This window comes from Microcaecilia unicolor, chromosome 1 (assembly GCF_901765095.1).
Source record: "Microcaecilia unicolor chromosome 1, aMicUni1.1, whole genome shotgun sequence".
Taxonomy (NCBI): domain Eukaryota; kingdom Metazoa; phylum Chordata; class Amphibia; order Gymnophiona; family Siphonopidae; genus Microcaecilia; species Microcaecilia unicolor.
In genome coordinates, this window is record NC_044031.1 from 734,995,004 (window position 1) to 735,012,156 (window position 17,153).

The 17,153-nt window shown below is 49.9% G+C and overlaps 1 protein-coding gene across 1 annotated transcript in view; it reads left to right on the forward strand.

Annotated features, from left to right (window-relative positions):
- The window catches only part of LOC115459867 (isocitrate dehydrogenase [NADP], mitochondrial), a 69,234-nt gene extending 52,081 nt beyond the window's left edge, over nucleotides 1-17,153 (forward strand). Inside the window, exon 11 of the mRNA XM_030189674.1 lies at nucleotides 16,733-17,153. Within this exon, the coding sequence (XP_030045534.1) occupies nucleotides 16,733-16,820 (88 nt within the window). The 3' untranslated portion in view covers nucleotides 16,821-17,153. The remainder of the gene's footprint in view (nucleotides 1-16,732) is intronic.

Here is a 17,153-nt window from a genome sequence, read left to right on the forward strand (position 1 = left end):
TTCTGCTGCTTTAGCCTCATGCTAGCTCCCAGGGTGTGGACGAAGTGTCTAGCAGTAGTGGCATTGTGCTATAGATGGGGAATCCATAATTTTCCTACCTGTGTGGTGAGTGGTAAGTCCAAAAACCCCTTGAGGAAAAGTGTTCATGTTCATGCAGAGAATTATTTTGAGTGCTGGAGCTATTGTCTCATAAGTCCACAGCAGCTCGCAGGTTTGCAGAAGTTGATGTTACTAGGCTACAATAGTACATGTTACATTTCTACTCTTCAGAGCTGCCCAGTGGATCCTAGCTTCCTAGTCATAGTAAGTTGAGGAGACCCCAGTGGATGTTATCCAAATAGCTTTAGAACTGACTCGACATTGTTCACGGCATAGTCAGACCTCTTTGATCCTGGGATTATCATTCCCAAATGTCTGCTAATGTTTAGAGGCTTGATACTACTGCCTTCCTTAAAAGAAAAACAAAGCAGTGTACAATAATAAAAATACATCAAAGGCAGAAAAGAACTCCACTAATCAGACAGAGAAAAAAAAAATCACAAAAGCTTGAGGAGCAGCTACTGGACCAGCAGCCTAACCACTGTGGGGAGGGGGGAGTAAGTGAGAAATGATGCATTTTAAGGGTGACATGAAACTTAAGCTAAGCCTGTTTGGATCTAAGATCAGAGCACAGGCTACTCAGGCATGGGGCCTGTCAGAAAAATGCAGAATCTGTCATGGTTTTGATGGGATAGCGGCAAGCGATAAGGTTAAAACAGTCCCATGTTGGTTGTAGGAGTAGATCATGGCTGTTTTTGTTCTGCACATAAAGCAAATCTATGCCTAATGCCCAAAACACGGTCCATGTTGAGTCATAGAAGATTGATTAATAAAGAGCTGAAGTAACAACTGGCTTTCGTCTCATGGTCTCTGCTTGTTTCTCACATCTGCCATCTCCCCTCGAGTTGTATTCTTTCAGCTATAGTATTGTACTGTCAGTCCCATGCCTGTGTGTGTGCAGTGGGATGCAGCCAAAGGCCTCTCTATTCTGGGTAGCAGCCACACTGAGGTGTGTGAGATGGCATCACCCATGTGTGAGAATACATGCCCTGCTGTCCTTGACCACATGCTACAGGTAAGTAACTTCACTTTCTCCTCCACAACCCAGTGATGAGATAATAGGTTGGTTTAGAGAGCATAATATGTGCTAGAAACATGAGTGGGCTACTTGCAACCACAGTAAGAAGCTTATGCATCAGCCCTCACGTCTATAGACTTTTTTTAATATATAATTTGACACTTAACCAGCACACACAACTTTGCATGCTAAGTGTGTAACTTGTTAAATTAATTGCTACTTGGTGTTAATACCAGTTTGCAATTGGTTAAGTGCTACGATGCAGTTATGGGCTGAACTGCTCTTAGAATTCTATAAATTGAATTTTGCAATCATGACAAGCAGCTGCAAGGGGTTGTGGGCCTGGGAGGGGCATGGGCAGCTTAAGTGTGTGCCTGGCACTTGAAATATGGATGCAGGTTATAGAATGCTATGTGTGAGTATTTACACGTGCTATTGAGCTACCAGTAAAAATGCACCTAAAGTTAGGTGCTTAAGTGCAGCCTTGCTAAGATAAGACTTGGGCTTAATGTGCATCATCCCTATGCCCATAGGTGGACTGCCAGTGCTCTGGGGCCCCCAGGCCATAAGTGTCATAGCCTGTATGCTCCCCCCCCCCCCTCCCCACCACACTAGTGTGCACCCTTGGCGGTCCTACCTTGAAGGACCCTGGTGTTCTAGTAGCCTCTTTGGGGGGCAGGAAAGATCCCCCACTGTTCCTGCTCGACACCACCGTGTTTTCAAAATGACTGCTGAGACTGCCTGTGGTAGTCTTGCGGGTCTCGGCAATCTTGTGCGACTGCTGCAGGGCAATCGCAACAGCCATCTTGAAAATATAGCGGCAGCAGTTAGGAAAGAGTGGATCTTTCCTGCCCTTGAAGGACTGGGAAGGGGCTATAATTTTTGTGCGTGTTGGGGGGGGGGGGGGGGGGGGGAGAGGAGAGAAGAGAAGAGAAGGAGCAGCTGGGCCTTTGTAAGCTGCCTGGGTTTTACCCCATGATGTGTACTCCATGGTCTCACTAGCACCTACTAGATGGGGTTGAGAGATGGTGGTTATTTCAGTGGCTACTGAGATGCAGATAAGGAGTTACCCATCCCCACAGGGCTTCTTGCCTGTTGGATATCTGTTTACCTGCTTCACAAATGCATATCATATGTTGTAGTCCAAAGACCTCCGTTTGATGATGACTTTGACGTACTCGGAGTGGACAGAGGGGAGGGGTTTAAAACAGCTAACAAAACTGTGCAAGACCTCTTGCATTTAAAATGCTTCTATAGGAGCTAGATCCTGCTTTACTTCTAAAATTACTACTACTACTATTTAGCATGTCTATAGCGCTACAAGGCGTACGCAGCGCTGCACAAACCTAGAAGAAAGACAGTCCCTGCTCAAAGAGCTTACAATCTAATAGACAAAAAATAAGTAAGCAAATCAATTATTGTGTATAGGAAGGAGGAGGGTAGGTGGAGGCCGGTGGTTACGAGTCAAAAGCAATATTAAAGAGGTGGGCTTTCAGTCTAGATTTAAAGGTGGCTAAGGAAGGGGCAAGATGTAGGGGCTCAGGAAGTTTATTCCAGGCGTAGGGTGTAGCGAGACAGAAGGCGCGAAGTCTGGAGTTGGCAGTAGTGGAGAAGGGAACAATTGCAGGGAAACTACAATGCTGTAGTTTCAGTATCTGCTTTTGGAACAGTTGCATGATCCTCTGCTGTGGCTTTTTCTTAATGTTTCATAGTAGAAGTAGCTTGCATACTCTGTCATCGAGAGTATATATATCTATGAAATAAGTTCTGTTTTGCTAGTTAGGGCCACATATCTAATCCAGACTTAATCACTTGGGCCCATGCCAGCTACTGTCATGGCTACTGAAGCCCTTGGCTGTAAGGGGAATGAGGTGGGTGTGGCTCTTTTGTGTGAAGGGATGAGTGGAAGCTGGTGCACCTGTTCATTTAATACAGTAGTGCTGGGGGGGGGGGGGGGGGGAGTCACATTCTGCTAAAAATAAAATACAGTTAAGAATCCATTAAAGCGTGAGTTATTCAGTGACCTACACAACCATACTCTGCAGCATGGAAGCACAAATAACAATATTTAACATAGGACATAGTCTTATTCCAGTCTGACTTTGCTAAAGTCAGTTGAGCTCACTTCCAAAAATTCCCTTAAGGGTCCACAGGAAGTTGGTCAGAACTGGTCTGGTTCTATGACTAGACGTTGCGGTAAAAGGTCTAAACCTTTTGACCAGCGCTGTCAAACTCACGTAGCAGAAGGCTTTACCTTTCAATGGGTGTGTGAGTATTCCTTGGTAGGGTTGAGTTCATCACTCTAAAGTGGAAGTAGTTTAGCCCACAGATTCCCAAACCTACTATTAGAGGCACCCTAGCCACAGTCCGTGAGAGATTTGCATGACCTGCCTCTACTGCATCCAAAGCTCAAGAATGTTCATTGTGGATAGCCTGAAAAGCTGGCTGCGGTGCCTCCAGGACCAGCTTTTGGCGCTATCTTAAATCAAGTTTTTTTTTCCTCCAATGGCACTAGTCATGTGGTAAGAGAACTGCTGAAGACTGTGGTTTGTTTTTTTTAAGAATAATATAGGTGTCTTCCTGTTATGGGGGAGAATGTTAAACTGTTCAGTGTCCAGGTTTTGCTATAAACAGACATGGGAGGGTGGCAAGAAAGATATATTTAAGCAGTCTATCAAATGGTTTCTAAGTGGTTTACAATAAAAAATAAAAAGGGAAAGATGGAGGAAATTCAAAAGGGGGCCCTTAGTTAATGTAGATAACTAGAAATATTAAGATTGAAAAAAAGGATTGGGAGGGGTCAGCTGAAAAAGTTGAAGTTTTTAGCTTTAATGCTCAGCATGTTTATTATATTGGTGACAGCATTGGGTTGTGTTTTATTTTGTGTGTGTGGGGGGGAGATCTGGAGGAAAGGACTGGTAGGGAAGTCACCTTTTGGTATGAGAGTGATCCTAGACAAAAGCAAAACCAACAATGAAGTGGCTCAGTCAAAGCCAGGCCTGAATCCAGCTGAAAATCTGTGGAAAGATTTAGACTTCAGTCTACAAATTCTTCCCAGGAATGTGCATAAACAGTGGAATGTAGCAGGGGCGTAGCCAGACAACAGATTTTGGGTGGGCCTAGACAAGAATTGGGTGGGCACTGTGTTCTCTTCTCCTCTCCCCCCCCACACACAAATCTCAGCTGGTGGGAAAACACTTCTTTCCACCTTGGCAGCAGGCATGCACTGAAAACTGAGCTTGCGCAGGTGCCGTGTCATGGAGAGTAGTGCTTTCATTACCATCAGGGGAAAATCTTCAGCTGCTTTCATTACCATCAGGGGAAAATCTTCAGCTGGCGGAGCTTGGGATTCTCACCAGTTACCACTAAACATGTGCTACTGTTGGGTGGGCCCTGGCCCACCCAAGCCCACCTGTGGCTATGCCACTGGAATGTAGACATCTGCCCTATACAGTGGTGGTGTTTTCCTGCAGAGGGATCTTCCAAGTATTGAGTCAAGGGGTAGGAAGACTTTAAAATCCAAGCAAGACTTTCCTCATTATGCTTTTTGAATATTCTATAGTTTCACTTTGAAAGTGTAGAGTGAGGTGTAGCTTGAATGTAATGCAGAATGTGAAAAATGTATAAGGGTGTGAAAACTTCAGCAAGGCCATGGTGTATTCTGCAATATGAAAAGACTAAGTTTTGGCCTTGGTTGTTCCTGATTTTTGCCTTCAGGTAACACACCTGGGTTTTTTCTTCCTTGTTTAAGAGCTGCCTTCAGGTAACACACCTGGGTTTTTTCTTCCTTGTTTAAGAGCTGCCTTGCCACTGTCTTGATAGTTTGCTGGCTGGGTGTCAAACAGTAGTTTCTTCTTGGCTAACACAGGCTGAAATCTAGGCACACTTGTCACCGCAGAGCAGTGTGAGATAGAAGCAGAGGGAAATTGGCGTTATGGCTCTTCATCTGTAAAATCTTCCATCACTGTGCCTTGTGATGTCCCTTCCTTCACTACACGCTATAATTTTTAGCTTTTCTGTTATGTCAGTCAGTTGATGTAGTTATTTCACTTTTTCTTGTATTGCCCATAACTGCAGCCACCATTACAGGGTGCTGTGAATTATTTGGCTTTGCAAGGGGGTTCCTGCCCGTTCTGTGACCTTGATTCTGCCACTTTTCTTAAATCGGTTTTAGGGATTTACATACTAATGTAGTTCTTTGTGTGGTTTGCATTGTTAGACGCGTCTGGGAGTTCTGCAGAGGGCACACATCAGAAATTCATTTTATTAAGTTTCTGTCCTGCCTTACCCATCCTAATCTTAAGTAATAATGTCAAATTGAAACAGGTGGGAAATCAGGAGACGAAAGGCAAATTTTGGTTCCAAACAAGGCAACTTTATTGCTAGCAAGTGAACAGCACCGAGTAGCCTCGGGACACTGTGTGTCATAAATCATCTGACGCTTACATTTATACTTCCCTACTGGGCCTGCACATTTGGCCCCTTACACGTCATACCTGTCATGCGCAGTAAACATTTGTAGTTCTTACAGTACAAAATTGTAGTCCCAGTACGTACACACGTCATAACACTGAAATGATACTGGCAAGAAAAACGAAACTTAGCAGCTTATTCTGTACACACAATGCTCCTTTCTAGCACAGGAGATAAGGTGCGGCTCAGGAATGCAGGGGGGGTGTCAGCACCCTCCAAGGTCGTCTATTCAGATGGCGTTGCTACAGGCAAGCTGGTCTTGTATAGGCCTTGCTAACTACTGTTACAAGCTATATGTCTAATAGCCCTGCATTCTGTGTTTTCATTAGTAAACAGCAACTTCTTTCATTAGTAAACAGTAAAACTGGATAAGGCACAAATGTCCAGTGCAGTAATAAGGTGTGGCCAAACAGCCAAAAGCAGAGGTAGAGTGCATAAGTAAAAGTCCATCAGTAGGCACAAAACATGAGGTTGTCCTGTTGCTCAGTAGTATTCAGGTAGTACCGGCGTTCCACTCCTTCATTCCCCCCTTTTGATACTTGAACATCCATTCTGGTGGAGAGTATCACCTCCATGAACCCTGAAAAGGAAAGAAAGGACAAGGACAGTTAGCGAGGGAGGCAACAAGCGAGCCCTAAGCCCTTGCGCAGCCGTTGGTTGCTTCGCCGGGGTTGAGACGGAGGGCCCCTAGTGGAATCCCCCCCCCTTTGTAGCCGGTCTTTTGCTGGCACAAGGGTGATGGCCCATTGAGTGACTCAGGGGGTTCAAAGTGCACATCAGCCACAAGGTGCTTCATCGTCAGCTTCATCAGACTGGGGAATGGGGGAGTACATCTGGAGAGCCATAAGTTGGGCAGCAGCACGGCGGTCAGCGATGCTTTCCATGGTGGAGCGGAGACACCTGAAAACTAAGGGAAGAGACAAAGGTATTATTAGGCAAGACAGCAAGAACAGGCCACCCATGACGAGGAGGCCTTGCAGGCTCCCGGAGGTTGGGAGCCAGCTGGTGAGGGAGGAAGTCCAATCCCACGCACTGTTCCAGGTCTGGACGGGGACGTGGGCTAGTTTGACCATCCGGTCAGTTATCTCCCTGATGACATGGCTCTGGTCATCAATCTGTAAGCAGCAATTACTGAGGTTAAACTTGCCACACACCCCGCCCTCCTGGGCTAAGAGGTAGTCAAGAGCCAAGCGATTTTGGTAGACGGCGGTAATGAGCTTAGTGTTCTGTCGAGCTAGGATATTGAGGGCCAGGGCAGAATCGTTAGTAAGGATTTCGAGTACGGCCTGTAGGCGAATAATGCGATTCAGCATGTAGATAGGGGTGCGGTACCCGTATGTACCATCTTCAGCCCATGTGGCCGGTCCATAGTAGTGAATGATACGTTCAGGCGGCCACTCGTTGTCCTTCCAGTCTCCAATCTGTACTTTGGGCTTGATGATTGGGAAAGACCGTTTTCGTCGGGTAGGTTTATCAGGCCCCTTTTCCACGTATAGGGGGATTCCCAAAGTTTCGCCGACTTGTATGGGCAGAAGGAAAAAACTAGGTCGGACCGTGCCCAAGAGGCAGGTACCGTACCAGCGGGTCGGGAGTTGTTCATAGGCCCTGCGTCCGCAGATATAGTAGTAGCCCGCCGGGGCTACCCACTTGAGGGAGGCGTTCCCTCCGTATGTCCATGTCGTGTTCAAGGTGGGTTCTGTCCAGATAGGCTCCGGGGCGGGCAGGTTGTCCGTTTGCCACCAGGTCGTCCGGCTGCCATTATACTGAAGAACCCCCGTACAAGCAGAGTCTCCCACTGGTACAGAGTAACGCTTCGATGGCGCTCGACTAGCGCAGAGGGTACCTATGATATTTGTTCTCAGGGCCCATTCGTACGGCTTCGGCCGTTGGGGAAAGGTAATGTTAGTGGTGTTGAGTGCATCCCATGTGTGTTGTCGGATCTCTCTCGCTTCCCAGGGCCATTGTTCACCCATGTCGGTACCTCCACAGACGAAACAGTTGGCAATTCCGAGGGAGAGGGCGATGTTTTCAGCCAAATTGAGGAACATATTTCGGGCTTCTGGGGAAATGGGGAATTTAGTCTCGGTCTGCTCAGCACGAGCAATTTCATCAAATACGTCTTGGTAGCCGACAACAGTAGTCTGGTAGTGCGTAGGAGGCTTCGTTTCGAGACTCTGATATATGGTAATATATGTCAACGGATCCATTCCTCCGCCGTCAATGCCGAGGCCCCACGTTCCTCTCCAGGGCATGTCGTGTCCTCGGATGGGCCAGTCTAGGGACACATAGTTACCAGAACCTCGACGAAATTCGCCCAGGCCGGCGCATCCGGCATATCCTCCTCCCGTATAAGCACATACTCGGTCCCAGCCCGAGGCTCGAGTGTCGCCGGCGCATGGGAGCCACACCCACGGGGAGCAGCATCTCATGTCTGGACTGAAGGGGCAGACATACTTGTGGTCTTTAACGTATGCCTCTCGCCAACTCTGGCTACCACACTTGCGAGACCAAGGGTGCTTGTCCATGGCGGCACAGACGTCGAAGGTGAGGGTTGCTACAGTTTGGATGCCACCGACAAGGATACGAGTAGAATTAATGTAATATAGAATGCCATCTCCCTCGACTCCCGGAGGTCCGGCCACATACGCAGGGAGTCCTACGCTGAGGGTGACATTGTAGTATCTTGGTTTGGTAGGGCTGTGGCAGATAGTGAGATTTCCTTGGAGGCATCTGTGGAACTGTTGGAGGCCATTCGGAGTGATGAGGGCACAAGTCGGGAGAAACTGGCAATCGCCTTCCGGGGGCTGCGTCTGGTGAATGAGGGTAGTGACTAGGTGATATCCTCCCTCTATACGGTGGCGCACGAGGCGCAAACATTCAGTGCAATTCAGGCTCAGGGTGGCAGGATGATAGCTCGGAACTGCACACAGGAGAAGGAAAATGGTCAGCATTATATATGTGGTGGGAGGTATCCGAGCTTTTGCAGCAAGAAGATAATGAGGCCCACGATGAAGGCTGCGATAAAGAGAGAGCCAAAAACGCAGTGGGTCCAGAAACTGAGTTCCTGTTGCTGGGCAGGCATGAATCTGGTGGTTCACGTCTTTCTTAGAGTCAGCCGTAATGGAGCGTCAGGATGTTGGTGCGCAGTCCAACGCTTCAGGGTGCTGCTAGTGGGAGCAGCAGGCTTCAATCGGGTCCAATGTATCCACACTGGGCTTCCTGCAATTTTAACAGCGGTGGAGGTCGTTAGGAGAACAAGGGAGGGCCCCTTCCATTTTGGCTTGAGGCAGTCAGATTCATCCCACTCTTTTACCCAGACCTCGTCTCCCACCCTGAACCCGTGCGTAGGATTGGTGAGGACCAAGGGAGCTACTCTTTCAGTGTACTGCTGGATGTCTTGCACTACCTGGTGTAAGGCTCTCATCTGTTTCACTAAGGAACTCTCACCCTGTATCTGCAAGGAATCGGGAAAGGAGGGTAGTGGTGGTGGCCTAGCATACATCATCTCGTAGGGAGTAAGGCCGGTAGCCTTGGGGGTGCACCTAAGATGCAGCAAGGCCAGTGGAAGCAGGTCGGGCCATTTGGCTTTTGCTTCTTGGCATAGCTTGGCTAGCTGGTTCTTCAGGGATCGGTTAGCCCTCTCCACTACTCCACTGCTTTGGGGTCTCCAGGCACAATGCAACTTCCAGTCGAGGCCCAGTCTGGTACTGAGCTGTTGTGTTACTTCGCTAGCGAAGGCGGGACCGTTGTCAGAGTTTATTTGCTTGGGGAGGCCGTATCTGGGTAGGATTTGATGAAGCAGTAGGGAGGTAACTTCTTTAGCCATTTCCGTTCTAGTAGGCTGGGCTTCAATCCATCCGGTGTAGGTACACACGGCGACGAGGATAGCTTTGTAGCCGCGCGCCGGGGGCATGTGTGTGAAGTCAATCTGGCACACGTGGAAAGGGCTGGTGCCTCGGAGAACATGTCCTGGCATAGGGCCGGGCCCCGTTCGAGGGTTGTTCCGGGCACAAGTCGCGCATCGGCTGGAAGCGTTTTTGGTCCACAGGGATAGTTTGTTGATGTAGTAGGTCTTCTCAAGTAAGCGCCCCAGGGCGTCCCTTCCCAGGTGGGTGCGGTCGTGAGCCTCCTTGGCCACCGTCCAGGCCAAGGCTTCGGGTATCCATATGCGCCCATCCTGTAGTATCCACCAGCCATTGCGTGACTGTAGACCCTCCTGTTGGGCCCATTCCGTTTCTTGGGGGGTGTAAATAGGGGTCTCCGTAGGGAGCTGGACGACGAGTACGGGGTCAGAAGGGTGAGAGGAGTAGGGGAGCTGACTTGCCCTTTTTGCAGCGTCGTCTGCCCGCTGATTTCCCCGGGCGATAGGGTCCGTTCTTCCAGTGTGGGCCCTGCAGTGCATCACAGCCACCTTCTTCGGCTTCCATACCGACTCGAGTAATTGGCAGATCTCAGCGGCATTTGCAAGTCCTTTCCCTTCAGCTGTTAGAAATCCCCTCTCCTTGTACAAGGCTCCGTGCACCTGGAGGGTGAGGAAAGCGTATTTGGAGTCGGTGTAAATGTTGACAACTTTTCCTTCAGCCCATAGGAGGGCTCTGGTGAGGGCGATCAGCTCCGCCTTCTGGGCTGATGTTCCGGGTGTCAGAGCCATAGCCTCGATCACATGGTCCTCAGACACCACCGCATAGCCAGCTCTTCGAATTCCCTCTACCACCTGGCTGCTTCCATCGGTAAAAAGGGTGATGCCCCCTTGCCAGGGTTGATCCTTCAGGTCAGGTCTGCTCGAGTGCACAGTGGCCATTACCTCTTCACAGTCGTGGAGTGGTGGTTCAGGGGCCGGAAGGAGGGTGGCAGGATTGAGGTTGGTCGTGTCCAGGATCCGCACCTCCGGATTTTCGCACAGGAGGGCTTGGTATTTGACCAATCGGGAGTTGGTCATCCATCTGGGTCCGTGGCTCTCGAGTAGGCCGCGGATGGTGTGGGGTGTGGTCACAAAAAGTGTTTGGCCGAATGTGAGTTTATTGGCCTCGTGTATCAGGAGACAAGCAGCCGCAATGCTTCGTAGGCAGCCCGGCCATCCTCGTGCCACGTTGTCCATGCTCTTGGAGAGGTATGCTACAGGGCGTTGCCAGGTACCGACCAGTTGGGTGAGGACTCCAAGTGCCAATCCCTTCTTTTCGTCGATGAACAAGTGGAACGGCTTAGTCACATCTGGTAGTCCGAGCGCTGGTGGGGCCGCAAGGGCATCCTTAAGGTCCTGAAGGGCTTTCAGTTCGCTTTTCTCCCACCGGAGATCTTGGCCCTCTAGTTCAGGCCCCTTCAGTTTGGCATACAAACTGTGGGTCAGGATAGCAAAATTGATGATCCAAATGCGGCAATATCCAGCGGCTCCGAGGAGTGCCCGTAGTTCCTTCTTATTTGCAGGAGTGGGTTGGTTGCGGATAGCTTGGGTTCGGGGGGTACCGAGCCTTCGGGTTCCTTCTCGGAGGCGGAAACCCAGGTATTCGACTTCGATCTCGCATATCTGGGCCTTTTTGCGACTGGCCCGGTACCCCTGGGCTTCCAGGGTTTTCAAGAGGTAAAGGGTGGCTTCTGCACAGTCCGTGTACGTCTCACGGGCCACCAACAGGTCATCCACGTATTGGACGACCGGCCCGTACTCGCCTTGGTACGTTTTCAGGTCCTGGGCAAGCTGGTCACCAAAGAGGGTGGGGGAGTTCTTGAACCCCTGAGGAAGCCGGGTCCATGTATATTGCTGCTTGGTTCCCGTCTGTAAGTCTTCCCACGTGAAGGCAAACAACTTTTGGCTGTCAACAGCAAGAGGGATGGAGAAGAAGGCGTCCTTCAAATCAATGACACTGTACCACTTGGTCTGAGATGGCACTTGGGCCAGGATGGAGTATGGATTTGGTACGAGGGCAACTATGTCGGCTACCTGGTTGTTGACTTTCCTCAGGTCCTGGACGGGTCTGTACTCGGATGTTCCTGGTTTCTTAACGGGCAACAATGGGGTGTTCCATGCGGATCTGATTGGTTTAAGGACTCCCTGTTGAAGGAGTTTCTGTAGATGTGTATGCATACTATGCCGGGCTGCATAGGGGATGTGGTATTGTCCTTGGTTGACAACTTGAGCATTTGGTTTGAGCTCAATCCAGATGGGGATAGCGTTAACGGCCAGTCCGCCGGGGTTCAATTCTGCCCATACATCAGGCACTTCATCCATTATGGCCCGCCTCTGCTGGGCGAAAGGGGTGTTCTGGTCGTAACGGCAGTCGCCGGGTCCCACAGTTGGGGGAACATGTAGTCTCCATTCTTCTCTTACTGGACAGATAAGTGTTACTGGCCGATCTTCAAAGCGAGCTTCCACTTCACCCGTAGTCTTGAACTTCAAGGTGGCCTGGAGCTTACAGAGTAGGTCTCGACCAATCAAGGGGACCGGGCATCCAGGGATGTGTATGAACTGATGGGACACCATCGTCCCTCCGATCTGGACTTGGCGCTCTTTGAGGAGGGGGGCCGCAAGGGATTTCCCGGAGGCTCCCACAATTGGTATAGTTTCTTTCGTGGCTGGGGCTATGGCAGTGGTGATAACAGATCGCTGGGCCCCTGTGTCTAGTAAGGCCTTCATAGATTCTGTCCCCACCCGAATTTCCACCAGAGGGTCAGTGGGGACTCTGCCCTCCCGGTTTCTTCATGCTGTGCCGTCTCGGGTAGCGTCCACAGCCATCTGCCATTCCCTCCGGTCATCCCGTCCTCTCTCTCTTCGGCCCCTCCCACGGCCTCGCCTAGGGGCCCCCGTACGGTCGCCGGTCTCCTCCTCTCTCTGCCGGTCCCATGATTCCTCTTCTCTCGGGTTGTCCCGTATCTCCTCTGGACAATCAGCCCACCAGTGTCCTTCTTGTCGGCAATTTGCACACTGGTTACGCCCTATGGGGGACCGCGTTCCTCTTGTTCTCCTGCCCCTCCCCTTTGGTCTAGACCTCATTCGTTCTTCCAGCACCGTAGCCAACACATCTGCCTTCTTCCGCATCCGTCTGGTCGATTCCTTCCGGGCCTCCACCTTCTCCTCCTGGTCGCGATATCCGAATACGCGATCAGCTATAGCTTTCAGTTGGCTTAGGCTCATCCCTTCGAACCCCTCCGTTCTCTGTAGCTTTCTTCGTATATCCGGTGCTGACTGGCTAACAAAACTCATAACCACGGTTGGGAGGTTCTTAGGGTCCTCGGGATTTATCGGGCTGTGCCTCCTAAATGCTTCCATAAGTCGTTCAAGGAAGTCCCCTGGACTCTCGTCCTTTTGTTGGACCACACTGTGGATTTTTCCCATGTTGGTAACCTTCTGCTTCCCCTTCTTTAAGGCGGCCAGGTACGCCTGCTGGTATCGGCGGATAAAGGTTTGGCCTTCGGCGGTTCGGTAATCCCACGTGGGGGCAGCGGTGGGCGCCTCCGTTTCTAGTAGGTTCTGTAAATTGGCATGGGCCGGATTCGCATCCCGGATGGCTTGCTCCATATTTTGTTGTAAAAGGCGGCGTTCTTCAGAGGTCAGGATGTGGGCGCTCAACTGCCTAAGGTCGGCCCAAGTTGGATTGTAGCTGTATATAATGCCTTCCACCAGCTCTATCAGCTGCTCGGGTTTCTGGTCGTAGGACGGCCCATGGAATTTCCAGTTATACAAATCGGCACTTGAGAAGGGAACGTGACTATAGACTGTTGATTCGATGGGCTGGCCCCCCCCCCTCTGCCGGGTTAGGGGTATAGGTGGTGGACTGTCGGACTGGGAATAAGTGAGAGGTTCCCCCTTTTCGGCTGGACGGAAGGGCCTGTTGCGGACTCGATTGGGGGAACCGAGTAATGTTCTTCACAACCCGTGTACTCTTCCGTGTGGTTGCGAGGCCAGGTGACTCAGGTGAGGCTGGGCGGGACGTCTCCCCGGCACCCGACTCTGACCCGGAAGTCTCGGCGTCAGCGGGGCCTTCTGCTAGGCCCGTAAGGTCAGGGTACATAGGAGCATAGGGCGGCGGCGCAATGTCGTCTTCGTATGCCTCCGCCGTAGCAAGTATCGGGGCTTTTGGAGGCTTCTTCTCGGCCGAACCCTGAACTTTCCCTGCGGTTTTCTTTGGGGGTTTTTTTCTAGAAAGTGTGTTGGTAGTACTGGGCGTAGTTCCTGCCTTGACTCTGGTAGCAGGGGGCGTGGCCTCAGTGGCTTCAGTGCTAGGGGCGGTAGGCCGTATGGGGGCGGTCCCTGCGGCCTTCGGGACGGCAACGGTTGCCGAGCTTTGGAGAGCGAAGGCATGGGTCGGCAGGGTTCTAAGTTTGGTTTTCCGGCCTTTTCTCTGCTTTACCAACATAAGGGCGGCCTTTTCTACCTTCCGTTGGGCCCAAGCCGGCGGATCCCGGACTACATCCAACCACGCTTCTATGTATGGAATGTCCTCGGGGCAGCCTGGGTTTCCCTCAATTATAACAATATTCATGACCGCCGCCACTTTTTCATACTCGAATGACCCTTCCGGGGGCCATCCAGCAATTCCTAGCCCTGGCCACATAAATTGACATCTCTGTATCATCCCGGCCCTGCTACATTTATCTAGGTCGAACACTTCGCTAAAGTGTTCCGTCATTAAATCTAACGGTGAAGACCCACCCCCGCCCATCCTAACCTGAGTGCCAAAGGACAGGTGACGGACAAAGGGGGAAAGGGGAGGTGGAGGAGTAAGGGGTCTCGTTCCACCAGACACAGAAGGGTCAACACTCGGCCTGACCAGGACGCGGTCGCCCGGCCTGGAACTGCAAGCCCACTCACACACTTTCATACGCCACAAGAAACCCCCCCGTTCGTTCGCCGCTCGGTTTCGTCGCCGGAGCCTAGTGAGTTTCGGGACCTAGTCGGATACCAATAGTCCGTATTAGTCACTGGCTAAAAGAGGGTGATCACGCCTCTTCTTCGGTCCTTACTGGGCCGGTCACTACGTAGAGTATACTCGCCTGTCCGCCGGGGTCGCAGGCCGCGCCGTCGTGCGCTTCTCCCTGAAATAGAAAAGGTGCCTTGTCGGAACCACACAGCCCCCTCTACAGTCAGGCAGAGTTGATCGGCCCTCCTCCGGGAGATGGACGCTGAAATCAGCGGTGGCCACTCACCACCTCCTCGGGTGGGAATCGATGACCCGATCCGACTGCAGTGGGGGAGGGGAAGAATATAATCCGATTCCCCTTTCTACTTCTGTCCCATCTGGGTCGCCAATGAAACAGGTGGGAAATCAGGAGACGAAAGGCAAATTTTGGTTCCAAACAAGGCAACTTTATTGCTAGCAAGTGAACAGCACCGAGTAGCCTCGGGACACTGTGTGTCATAAATCATCTGACGCTTACATTTATACTTCCCTACTGGGCCTGCGCATTTGGCCCCTTACACGTCATACCTGTCATGCGCAGTAAACATTTGTAGTTCTTACAGTACAAAATTGTAGTCCCAGTACGTACACACGTCATAACACTGAAATGATACTGGCAAGAAAAACGAAACTTAGCAGCTTATTCTGTACACACAATGCTCCTTTCTAGCACAGGAGATAAGGTGCGGCTCAGGAATGCAGGGGGGGTGTCAGCACCCTCCAAGGTCGTCTATTCAGATGGCGTTGCTACAGGCAAGCTGGTCTTGTATAGGCCTTGCTAACTACTGTTACAAGCTATATGTCTAATAGCCCTGCATTCTGTGTTTTCATTAGTAAACAGCAACTTCTTTCATTAGTAAACAGTAAAACTGGATAAGGCACAAATGTCCAGTGCAGTAATAAGGTGTGGCCAAACAGCCAAAAGCAGAGGTAGAGTGCATAAGTAAAAGTCCATCAGTAGGCACAAAACATGAGGTTGTCCTGTTGCTCAGTAGTATTCAGGTAGTACCGGCGTTCCACTCCTTCAAAATGTACAATTAACATGGTCCTTTTTGGTTAAAAACTGGACTGTATTTTCCCCACATGCTGAGGCCATTTTTACCACAGCAGTAACATGGCTGACTTCCTTTTTTTTTTTTTTTTTTATTATTACTGGCCATCTGTTGATGTTTCTGTTATTATGACCATTAAATAGGTATTAAGAATTACACAGTAATTTTATTTTGTATGCAGTAAGGGCTCACATGGTAATCCTGCACTAACCAGTTACCATGTGGTAATGTAGCTGTGCTAACCGATGGCCCAGGACTACCCGATTCTTGGCCCCCCTCCCCCCGGACACACCTGTCCCAAGAAAAAGTTTTTAGTGCATGCAGATTTGGCAGTTACTAGAGGACACCAGAGCCTGTAGTTCATACTGCAGCAGTATCCTGTAATTCTTAAACCAGATGACACTCAAATAAACTTCAAGCATCCACTAACCAGTTACCATGTGGTAATGTAGCTGTGCTAACTGATGGCACAGGATGCCCACCCAATTCAGTGGAGGAGTGGCCTAGTGGTTAGGGTGGTGGACTTTGGTCCTGAGGAACTGAGTTTGATTCCCACTTCAGGCACAGGCAGCTCCTTGTGACTCTGGGCAAGTCACTTAACCCTCCATTGCCCCATGTAAGCCGCATTGAGCCTGCCATCAGTGGGAAAGCGCAGGGTACAAATGTAACAACAATAAAATAGATACTATTGGAGATTCTATATGGAATGTTGCTATTCCACTAGCAACATTCCACGTAGAAGGCTGCGCAGGCTTCTGTTTCTGTGAGTCTGACGTGCAGGACGTCAGACTCACAGAAGCACAAGCCTGCGCGGCCACATTGGTGATCTGCAAGGGCTGCCTTCGACATGGAATGTTGGAATAGCAACATTCCATGTAGAATCTCCAACAGTAGCAACAGTGGAGGAGTGGCCTAGTGGTTAGGGTGGTGGACTTTGGTCCTGAGGAACTGAGTTCAATTCCCACTTCAGGCACAGGCAGCTCCTTGTGACTGGGCAAGTCACTTAACTCTCCGTTGCCCCATGTAAGCCGCATTGAGCCTGCCATGAGTGGGAAAGCGCGGGGTACAAATGTAACAAAAAAAAAAAAAAATCTAATAATTTTATTCAAATTAAAAGCGTGCTGGAATAAAAAAAGCTTTTAGGTGTTTTTAAAGTGGTGTTCCTATTCTTCTAACTTTTTTATTTTTTTTTTATTTAGCGTGAGACTGAATGAGCATTATGTGAACACAACAGACTTCTTGGATGCTATCAAGAATAATCTGGACAAAGCAGTGGGCAAGAAGTAAAAACAGAAGAAAATGCGCACCTCACAGCTGAGAGCTACAAACAAGTTTTGTAACCTCCTGTTAAACAGGATTGAAAAGCTGCCTTACATCTGGTCCTGGAAGAAGATGTGCTCTTTTTTTTTAACCTGTTTAATACTGGTTTTGTTTTGTTTTTATGTGTGAGAGCCAGAAGATATGAGCTAGAATCTAGCAGGACTGTCTAACTATGCTGTAGGGTGTACAGTGTTGGTGTTCTAGTTTTACTAGCGAAGAAAAGCCTCACCTGCTGTAACTTGCCGTTTCATCTGACCTCTTTATGGTGCCATGTGCCATTATTAAAACAACTTTACAAAA